The sequence below is a fragment of the Lichenostomus cassidix genome, chromosome 6 (genome assembly GCF_008360975.1).
Source record: "Lichenostomus cassidix isolate B80296 chromosome 6, HeHo_3.0, whole genome shotgun sequence".
Classification (NCBI taxonomy): domain Eukaryota; kingdom Metazoa; phylum Chordata; class Aves; order Passeriformes; family Meliphagidae; genus Lichenostomus; species Lichenostomus cassidix.
The window spans coordinates 13,338,007-13,349,102 of record NC_139487.1 but is presented as its reverse complement, the minus strand read 5'-3'; the positions used below and the strand labels follow the sequence as shown (position 1 = coordinate 13,349,102).

General features: G+C 56.1%; 1 protein-coding gene across 2 annotated transcripts in view; it reads left to right on the top strand.

The window, feature by feature from the left end:
- Positions 1 to 382: 382 nt before the first annotated feature.
- SLIT1 (slit guidance ligand 1) overlaps positions 383 to 11,096 on the top strand; it is a 61,052-nt gene continuing 50,338 nt past the window's right edge. For both annotated transcript variants that reach the window (XR_014853186.1, XM_085065040.1), the window contains exon 1: positions 383 to 736. Coding sequence is in view for 1 of the 2 variants with exons in the window: in XM_085065040.1 (XP_084921166.1) it covers positions 534 to 736 (203 nt within the window). In the remaining variant the exon portion in view is untranslated. The remainder of the gene's footprint in view (positions 737 to 11,096) is intronic.

Sequence of the window (11,096 nt, the reverse complement as noted above, 5' to 3'; positions counted from 1 at the left end):
AAAGCTTTTGGCACCGCGAGGAGAGGTGGGAATGCCCTGCCTGCGGTCGCCCGGCTCGCAGGCTGTTTCTCCCGGGGTGCCGCTGCCCGCAGCCCACAACCCCTCCCGGGCAAGTCGGGTGTTCCGCGAACCAAGCCCGCTGTCCCGGGTGGGGGAACCGAACCGAAGCCCACTTTCCTGCATGGTCGGGGCGGTGCAGAGCCCCGACGGCTCCGGCTGCCGAGGTGCCGGTGCCCTGCCCGGCCAGGACCGCTGCTACCTCCGCCGCCGCGGGTACCGGGGGTGCGGAGAGGGGCGGGGGTGGTTGCGGGGGGGCCCGTCGGGGCGGGCAGGGCGGGAGGGAGGAGCCAGCGCAGGGGCTGAGCCTGGGCTGCGGGATGGGGCGGCAGTGAGGGTGGGCGGGTGTGCGCCGACGGGGCTCTCGCCCCGCAGCCGAGCCGAGCCGCACCGAGCTGCGCCGAGCCCAGCCCCGCTCCTCTTCTCTCTCCGGTGATGCGCAGCGGCCGCACCGCCTGACCCTGCTGCCCGCTGCCATGGCGGGCCCGACCCCCGGGGGGGCGGCGGGGGTCCCGGCGGGGCTGCGGGCCGCCGCCTGGCTGCTGGCGTGCATCGCGCTGTACCGGAGCCGCGCCGCCGCCTGCCCGCCGCTGTGCGCCTGCAGCGGCACCACGGTGGACTGCCACGGCTCGGCCCTGCGCGCCGTGCCCCGGAGCATCCCCCGCGGCACCGAGCGCCTGTGAGTACCGCCGGGCTTTGTCCGCCGCCGGTGGGCGTGCGGCGGCGAGGGTGCGGGAGCCCGGCGGGGCCGGGGGCTTGTCCGAGGGGTGCGCGTCCAAAAGCGCGTGGAGACCGAGTGCCCCGCGGGGCCGCGTGGGCAAGAACCCCGCGGCGGGCGCGGAACGCGCTCGGGAGCCGGTCAGGAGCGTGTGCGGGAGCCCGTCAGGGGATGCGTGTGCAAGAGGCTGTCCGTGGCGGGGGTGTGCAGCAGCCTGTCTGGAGTGCGTGCAAGTGCCCACCGGGTCTGCTAAGGGCAATACGCGTGCAAATGTCCGTGGGGCCACGGCCGCCCGCCCCAAAGGGCCGCCCGTGGGGCCAAGGCCGCCCTGGTGGGGAGGGTGATGTGCGGTGTCCCGCTCCGCGCGGGGGCTGTGTGTGTGTGTGTAAATTCCCGTACAAGGGATACGTGAGCAAGAGCCTGTTGGGTGAGTTTAGGTGCATCATCCCCTTCCTGAGGGGGGTGCAATAGCCCGTCGAGGTGGAGAGCAGACTGTGTGTGTGAGAGCCTGCTGGGACAGGGTGTGTGTGTAACCCTTTCTCCGTGTGAGGGGAGGGCAGGGGGTCCGGCACGCGCAAGAACTCGCGTGTGCCAGTCTGTGTGCAAGCATGCACAGTGGGGTTGGGATTAGAGCTGTGCCCGAGGGAGTGGGTTGCTCCGGGGGGCATTTGCGCTGGGACAGCCCAGAATGGACTGTGCGCGTGAGTCTGCGAGCCCCGTGGCAACCCCGGGCAGGTGTGCGGCCACCCCTGCAGTGACTTGTCACAGGGTATCTACACAGCCGAAGGGGTTCTCTGAGGGCTCCTGTCACCCCAAACCCCTACCTATGCTGGGCACCCCTTTGTCCCCGGAAAACCCTCCTGGGAGTGCTGCATCAGGTCCCATTCCCTGCAGCTCCCCTTGAGACTCCCCCGCGGTGTGACCAGCCTTCAGCCGCGCAGCTCACCCCCACCCTCCAGTCCCCTGTGCCTGCACCTCACGGCTCATCAAATTCCTTGCTACATCCTCAAGGGTCCTGGGAGGTGTCCCTGGCTCTATTAGCTGAGCCCCCATAAAGAAAGCTTTTCTCCTGCAGTCATGGTCCAGACAGCTGTGTGGGTCCCGTGTCACCTGCTAAGCTCCCCTGAGCAGGATGGGTGCCTCTGCTGCTGTGCCTGGCTGGGCAGGTCTCCCTCCCTGGGTTCTGTGGCTGCAGGGTGTCCCCACCGCAGGGACAGCAGCATGAGCTGAACGTGTTCAACCTGCTGCTGGCAGCAGGTTCCTGACATGCAGGAACCCAGTCCCAGCAGGAGGGCAGGGCTGTACCCAGCCTGTCCCCTCTACTTAGTAGCAGCAGGTCTTCTATCCCAGAAGCTGAAATAGAGCATAGTGGCACAGTAGCTGTCTGGCCCTGGCCCTGGGGCCAGGCTGGTCCCACATCCCCCCTGTAGTGCAGGCAAGTGTTGAGCTGCTGTCTCCTTGGGCAGCAGAGCTGCAGAATATGATCTAGGACAGCCACATATGGGGCTCCTGGCCCTGTGCTGTGCTGTCTGCAGCTCCTGGAGTGTGACTGTGCCCTTTGACTGCAGCTGGTCAGACTCCACAGGCAAGGACTGCATGCAGGGACTGCAGACAGCCTGGCAGCTGCCAGGGCTGCACCCAGCATGCAGCATCAAGAGCTCTGCAGGATACCACTTTAGAGGAGTTTTCTTCCACCATAATTATCCTCACACAAACGATTATTACCCAGCATGGCAACCAGGCTGCTGTGAGTTACCATCCCATAGACCCAGTTTATGAGGTCTGAGACAGGATCCCACTTTTCTCTGTGCCCAGGGCAGGGGGAAGGTTTGTCCATAGCCTGCACTAGCCCTTTCTGCCTCTCAGGAAGCTTAATGGGGTCCTTGGCATCAGCTCTCCATGCTCCTGGGTGCAGGGTGCCGGGGGAGTGTTGGCATTGAGTCCCCACCTCTGCCTGCTGGGCAGGTTCTCAGCACTGCTCAAATGAGGCAGTGCTGGAGTGAGCTAATGGAAGATGCCTTTGGTAGGTGTCTCCCTCCTGCCCTGGCAGGGCATCTCTCCTCCTCTGGCAGTGAGTCCTGCTTGTTGTCTCCCGTTCTGCCTCCACTGACCTGGTCCTCCATGTCTGTTGCAATTCAGCAGCATTGGGTTTTCTGGATTTTAATGCAGCTGGTGATGCCGGATCTTCTGGCTGGACTGAGCTAGACTTGCTCACTCTCTCGTGGGTGTTGTCTGCTGGATAACTACTTCCTGCTGTTTTGTACACCCTTGCAGGTGCTTGAGGGTGTCTGTGCAGAGCAGGTCTATTTCCAAGCAGTGAAATCCTGCTATAACAGCTTGTAATTCAGTTGTAATAACAGCTGAAATTCAATGAATTTCAGTTCCCTGTAAGAAGGCTGCCACCTTGCAGTCTCCAACTTCTCACTGTTTGATGGAGCAAGGTCAGCTAGCAGCTGCAGGGGAGTCTGTGGCAGGGTCTGTGCTTGGGACTTGCTCTCTCCAGGGGCCAGCTCTCTGGGGGAAGTCATCAACATCCTACCAGTGCCTTCCACTGCCTGCCTCTTTTCCCATTTCCTGAGATGCACAGCATGAGCAATGCCAGCCTCACCATGAGTCCCACAGTTCCTGTGAGCAGTGGTGTCCCTGCTCTTGAGTTTCTCACCTGTTGCATACCAGGGCAGTGTTTGGAGACTCCAGGCTTTTTCCAGCCTCCCACCTGGCTGAGCCCCACAGTGGCATGGGTCAAGCTCCTGGATAGGACAGTACTGCTGCTGTGGCCATGCCTGCTGGCATTGCAATTATGGGGACTCCATCAGCAACATCCTGTGACAAGGTTTGAGCTCCAATACTCCTGAAATACACTCTTTCCCTTTAAAGAACAGGGAATTCCTTGCCTAGCAGAATCACTGCAACTGTGGAGAATCATAGGCTGGGGAAAAATTGTCTCGTCTTCTGCTTCACAGTTTGCCCTGTGATATCTTCCTGGTGCTGTTGGTAGAAGGTAAGGGCTGCAGACATGTCTAGGATAGACCATGAGTGATGGTTGCATGGTGTGGGGGACACAGAATCCATCTCCCCTTGTGCCAGGGCACAGCACATTGCTCCCTAAGTGCATTTTAGTCTGCAGCCCCACAGTCCTCTGACTGGATGGGGCTGAGCAAGGCGAGAAGCAGCAATGTCTCTGGGCACTTTGCACAGATGCCTGTGCTTCTGCCTACACCTCTGGCAAGTACAACAGAGACCAGAAGGCTTTGTAGGCAAAATGGGGAGATAATCCTCCAGCACTACAGTGTTATCTGCTTCCAGGAGTCCCTCAGGCCTCAGCTACTAGAGAAAAGTTGTGGGAGAAGGTCACAGTTCCCTTCTCCATTTGCTTGCTTTTCTTTCTTTCTTCCTTTGAAAGCGTCTCTGAAGAGCAGACTGCCCTGTTCTTCAGCAGAGTACCCTGATCACTCTCCCCACAGCAGCAGGATCAGTGCAAATTTGCTACTGTCAAATGGCAGCTTCCAGCCCAGCTCTTTGCTTGTAGGGGGTGAATCAACCGTAATGGTGTCACACTCTCTCCTGCTATTGAAGTTTTTGGCTGACAGCTGAGAATTGCCCCACTTGCCCCCCTTTTGCCTCTTCTCCAATGAGTTGAACATCCCCCATTTCACTGTGGGCTGTGCAGTGTCCCACGTGGGAGGCAGCAGAGCTGGGTTTGGGGGTCCCCATTACTGCACCCCTCTTGGCTCTGGCTTTTCACTGACCTCAGCATTTCATGGGGTTTCTGTTTGCCTTGTTCCCAAAATCTGGGGTTTGCCTGTGCTGAAATGGGCCCCATCCAGTCTGCAGCCAGCCTGCCATTCCTCTGTCTTCACTGGTGGAGGGAAGGGATGCTGAACTACAGCCTTTGGGTGCAGGAACACGATGTCAGGGTGGCTGCACCTGAAGAATGCTTGCATACTGCCCAGCCATCCCCTGCCAAAATTCCAGCAGCAAGCTCTCGTTCAGAGCATGTTTAATCCATTCACCTGCATCTACCTCTCATCAGTTACTCAAAATGTCTTGCAGCAGCCAGGGTGGTGTATCACAGCAGCACTCTTGCATTCCACACCAGTTTTTGGGCTGCTTCTCCCTCCAGGGGCTTTGGGAAATGCTCCTTCTTAGAAGCACCTTGAGGAAGTCAACCTTTCCCTTCCCTGAAGTGCCCGGGCAAGTTCTCAGTGAGCAGTCTGGTTGCAGAGGGTCTGTGCAGGCTCTGCAGAGCTCTGGGGTAGGATGTGTGACCTCTGTCCAGCTAGGGCAGTGCTTGGCTGACCCTGCAGCCCTCAGCTCTCAGGAGAGCCAGCGCTGGGCACTGGGAGGATGCAGACTGCCTGGGGAAGGGTAGCCTGCCCAGCCCACTGCAGTGGCTTCCTTGGGAGCCTTTCTGGACAGGGGAAATTTGCAATTCTATTCCAATTTCTCCCTTCAGCTACGTCCAAGGCAGATGCTGTCTATATATCGCCATGGTAACGCTGCGTTCTCACTCTCTATGGAATTGCATGCTGGAAAAATATTAGTTTAAAAAACTATGTCGTGTTTGTATTGACTGAAGTCGAGGCTGATAGTGGAGGATCTATTCTCCCTTGGTTGCGAAAAGTCACCAGTAACAGGCAATAAAGCCAGGCAGATTGGCCTCTGGTGACCACTTCTCACCCCACACTGCAATTGCTTCCCTATAAACCCTTCTCTGGCTCTGTTTTATTGCATCCTTTAAAACAGATATTTTTGCCTTAAATGTGCTGCCACTTTGGTCCTCCAGAGTGATGCATTGTGCTAACAGCAATTCCTTGCTGCTGAGGTGGGAGCAAGGAAGGGAAATTGTTTCCAGTTTAAATTGTGGATCTCTCATCTGCACCTTCAAACACAGTTGCTGCTGTCCCCAGAGCCTGCAGCCCTGGGGTGAGCTTGGCACGGTAGCCATGGTGCCAGTGCAGGGCAACACACACAGAAACAGTCCAGTTACAGAAATAGACTAAGAGACTCAGTACAAGACATGCATTTGCTTTGAGTTTCATTCTCCCCTGCTTCATTGTTTCCCATCAAAACATCAGCCAGCAGAAGAGTGAGGCAGCTATAAAAGGCAAAGGATGCATGAGGGACCCCACAGGGCAGCAGAACCTGCAGCCTGGGGGAACAGAGGGGAATTGGGGTACCACCAGGATGATGTGGGCAGGGAAAGGATGTCCTGTCCAGGGAAAGGTGTACGAGACATGATCTCCCACTCAGAGGGGCTTTTCCTGTATCCTTGCTCTGATTTGCTCTCTGGGAACCTGGAGCAGGCAAGCACTGGAGCAGGACTTGTGCATGTGGGCAACCAAGGAAGCCTGTCTTTGTCTTGCTTCTGAGTCCTTCATGGTTCCCTGCCCACTCCAGCGGTACTTAGTGCCATGGACGCATCCTCTTGATCTTTATTGCTGCTGAAATAACCTTTCATAAAACCTGAGAGGCGAGGAGATGTTTCTGTGTGTGTTTTGCTGAAAAGCAGTAAAAAACACAGTTGTGCGTTAGCAAATGGCCTCATCCCAGGGGATGTCAGACCCAGACCACTGCTCCCTGGCAGGCTTCCAGTGCGAGTAGCTCCAAGGCGAGCTCTGGCAGCTGGCAGCTGGCCCCTGTCCCCACTCGAGGGACAGCCAGGGACGGCTGCAGTGGCAGGAGCAGCGAGGGGAGCAGAGGTTTTCCCGCTGCACAGCACCAGGCTGCAATTAGCAGTGTGAGCAGTAAGAAGGATAGTTTGCAGCCGGGTCCTTAGGGTTGTGGCATTGCTGGAAGTGAGAAGGAAATAAGGTGGGATGGAGGGGATCTCTCCATGGTGTTGATGTGGGGTTGGTCCAAGGCCGTCCCCTCAGGAGTCATCTCAGACCTCCCTGCTACATTCAGGCTCTGAGGCTGTGCTGTCTGCTTCCCTGGCATGCATTTTGGATGCACTTGCTGCTCAAAATAGCAGAAGCAAGTGTCCTATGGGGGAGAGAGTCTGCTAGAAGAGGAAGATCAGAAAAAGGGAAGATTAATTTTTCAAGCGATGCAGCCAAGGAGCAGCCCTGGGCACCAAGAGTGGGAGAGATGCAGGCTCCTGGCTCTGGATATTTCTTGATTGGAGGAAGCCCTACATCCCAGCTGGAATGCTCCAGGAGACCCATCTGGTCTGGGATTGAGCCAGCACCTATAACTGAGCAGTTCAGGTGCATTTGTCCTCCCATCCCTACTGTGAGCAGCTCCAAGAGGCATGAGCCAAAGAGGTTTTGCTGGGAAAGACGCAGAGTGGAACTCAATCTGATGAGTGGCAGGATGAAGCCTGAGGGCTGGGCAGCCTCCTCTGCCCTGGGAAGGAGAGGAGCTACAGAGCAGCTCCTCAGCAGGCTACTCAGCACAGCTTTAAAGCCAAATTTTGTGGGTATCCAGGAAAATCTGTTCTCTTGGCTGAGTATCTGTTTCCACATTTGTGAAACAGAAACGACCTGCTGCCTTTTCTCTCTCCCAATGGGGTTCAGGGAGGTTATTTATTTATTTTTAACCTGAAGGTGATATAGCACAATGCTGTGTGAGTGTAAAGCATTCCCTGACTGCGAGCAGCTAATGGCTGTGGCATGAAAACCCCAGAGAGAAGTTAGGAGAACAGAAAGCCTTCCGGAACCTCTCTGTTACTTGCATGATCGATGCTGTTTGTAATGCTTAAAGATCTGTCGTGATGCTAACCTGCTGTAGTACCTTGTAAAAGCTTACAGAGCCTCCTGTGCTCTGGGGGCCAACGCTGTGCTTGGGGCTGGGTTCCCCTTTGGCTAAGGGAAGAGATTCTGAGATAAGCCCAAAAGGCACACGGCTGCTTTTGGGGCTCTCCTTGTTGGGCACATCACCCTGCAGGCAGCTGATAGGGGTGGTGCTGGCAAGACATTCACCCTGTGAATGACATCCCAAAAGGGACTTCGATGTATCCTTTGGGCACCTTGGCTCTTCTTGAGGGGTCTGGTCAGAACAGGGATGGGATGGGAAAGGAGAAGGTGCTGAGCCCCTTGTGCAGCCCCTTGTGCAGCCCCTTGTGTCAGCCCAGGGTGTGAATGACTGGTGTCCCCTCCCTGAGCAGCAGGCAGCAGCACCCTGTAACCCCCTGGTACCTTGGGGACAGAGTTAGCACCCAGCCATGTCCGTATGGGCTCCAGAGAGCTGCTGAATGTGGTGCTGGTGCTGGAGGGGACCAGCTCTCCCAGGACTGGGAAAGGCTCTGCCCCACCTTTCCTTGTTTGTGCAGCTCAGCAAGCCTGTGTTGGGGCTCAGTTACATTCAAGCAGCCGGGTGAAATCTTGAGAAGACTTGAAAAATGCAATAAAAGTGTAGGATGAAAGGTTGCAGCTGCTCTGTCCCCCAGTGCTGAGCACAGGGGTCAGTCTGGAGTCTAAGCCTCATCCATGTTTCCATTAGCAGTCTGTGTGATGGGACATGAGCTGCTTATGACAGTTGCAGATGCCACCAGGCTGGGAGAGATGCAAGAGGGCTGGAGAATGGGCTGAGATTTCAAAGTGGGCTTGGTGAACAGAGGAATGTGCTGCCAGAAAGGAAGTTGTTGCCTGGGGACTCAAGGAAAGTGCTTGGTGGGAGAGAATCACCAACAGCACAGATGTGGAATGGGAGCACAAACAGAGCAGGTCCTGCCCCTGCAAGTCAGAGAGGCCCTGAGGGAGAGCTGTGTCCTTGGGCTCAGGAATTGCTGGGGGGAAGGAGGCTGGGAAGAGGCCTGCATGGGCAAGGGAACAGCCGGGTCTCTGCACCCTGGTGGCCTGGGCAGGCAGAGATGGGGCTCATCTGCTGTGAGAGGGGTTCAGGTCAGAGTTTTTGGAATGGTCCTTGAGGCAGGAGCAGTGATGTGCTGGAATAGGGCACAAGGTAGTGTTAGTCCCTGTCCTTGAAGGAGCAGTGCATGCATCTGCCTGGATGGATGGAGGGTGGCAGAGGTACTGCTGTGGGGTTCGTGACCTTCCAGCCTTCATTTCTCCGCTTCCCTGATTATTATCTGGCACTGCCGGCTCCAGCTGGGGTCAGGGCTCTGGGGTGAGTACTGTGGAGCTGCTGGAAGGGAAGCTTTGCCCTTGGAGTCTGGTGCTCTGAGGCAAGGGCAGGAATGGCAGAGCAGTGAAAACCATCGAGGGAGGGACACATCTCATGGAAAATACAAGTGCCAGCCTCACCGGGCACCAGGGCAGGGGCAGCCCTTGGAGCAGGCACCACAGGAGCACAGATCCTTCTCCACCAGCCCCTGTAGTTACTGCCTGGATCTGTGGGCACCTGCTCTGTGCTGGCACTGACAGGCTGGGGCACATTTTGCCGCTGGTGGGTGCAAATGCAGGAATTCATCTCACAGACTTCCCCTCTGCATTCTTAAAAGCAGGATTCCAGGGAACACAGCAATTAGGATTTCTGCCTCAGCAGGAGAGCAGAGCTGAGCTGAGCCACAAGGACAGGAGTCACATGTGTGCTGAATAGCTGATGCTTTGCAATGTAGTAGGGATAGTGGGATTGTGCTGTCTGCTTCTTCCCGCTCCTGATAAATCAGTGCCCAGGGAAATATCATTCATGTTGGCTGTATTTAATAAATTAACTCTCAGCATTTGTGCTCTCTGAGGTTGTTACTGAGTTAGTGTAGCTCCAAACCCTGCAGAGGGAAAAGACACATTGGACCCCCTGGGAATGGATAAGCCATCCAAAGCTAGAAACCAAATATAAACCCAGACTATGCAAATCCAGTCTAACGAACCCTGCTGCAGCACAGACATCCCATCTGGGAGTGGGATGATCCACAAGCAATGTAGCAAAGGGACTGATTGTTTTAATGACTTTCCTCTTCCTAGGGAGAAATGGGAGGGGGGGTTTCTGAAACTTGAGGGTTGCAAATGAAAATTCGCTGCCTCTCCAGCAGCAGTGAGAGATTTTAGGTGTTGGGGGGGGCAGAGGAAGGCAGCCTGAATGAACTTGAGGATGCTTTCTGGTGTTAAATCCTTTGAATTAGCGACGAAAGAGCATGCCCTGTGTTTTTTCTTTCAAGTCACAGTCCAGAAATACAACCAATCTGCTGGGCAGTTCCCCAGACACATCAGTCCTTATTGAAGCTCTGCTGTGTGGAGCAGAGCAGAGCGTTTTGCTTCACTAGGAAAGGGCATGGAGGCAGTGGGTGAGCAGTTGAGCAGCAGGGATCCAGCTTTCTGGGCACTGCAGACTGTAATTTATCTCCATGAGGAACTGAAGGGGGTTCAGAGGGGAAAAAATGTCATGAAGTTAAATGGCAGTGTTGCCTCGGCATCCTTACAAATAAGCTTTACCTGCTGTTCGTTCCCATCTTGGTTGCAAAGGCCATCATTTACCTGAACAAAGGCTTGGAGGGATGCTGGGAGCAGTTGTCAGGGAGGACACAGAGCCAGTCCCTGAGGGAGCAGGACTCTCAAGGGGCCCTGAGACACAGCCCCACTTGGGGATTGCCACCAGCCCCACTGGTGAAGTACCCTGAGGATGCTCAGCAAGCATTCAGGGGGCAGAGGCTGGGGTGGGCAGCAGACCCCGGGGCAGCTGCTCCTGCCTGTGCCTTTTGGTGCTGCAATCTTTGGGCTGCACTGTCCCAGAAGATGCCTGGGAGAGAGGACAGAGCCTGGTTTTGCCATATGGAGGGTCTGGCCACATCCAGTCCGTGGCTCTTTGGTGTTTCTGCATGTTTCCATGCCGCTTTGCCTGTGCTCTGGGATGCTGGTACTCTGAGGACAGCACCACCTTAGGCTTTGCAGGCTGAGGTGTAAGTCCTGGCTTTCAGGTCGGGCAGTTTTAAATCAAGTCTCTCTGCTCTTTCTGTCTGTAGAACCAGAGATGTCTCAACTTCCAGTTACACATTGTAGCCAGAATAAGGTTAGGTATGTTTAAAGGAAGGTGACATGGGAGTCCTGCTGGGAATTCTCCCTCACCAGGAGCCCTGATGGGTGCCATTACCTCCAGCTTGGCCTGCAGCATAGCCCTGGGGATCTTCCAGGCAGTCTTCTTTGCCAAGGGACCTTTATGACATTTGGAGAAAACAGCTATTGAAGCTGGTATTTCTCCCTGTCCTTAGCCACTCCAGGGCTGTGGTCCATCAGGAGGTGGGCACACAACTGCACATCCCAAACGACCCCCTTTGTGGTGACAAATGTCCCTAAAACGTGTGACACAGCCCAGTGCTCCGTGCCCGGGACTTACAGCCTGACTGACCATGGCTTTTGCTCCCACTGAGAGGGTCAGGACCTTCTGGTTTGGAGGCCCATCCCCAGCAGCCTGCTGTGCTCTC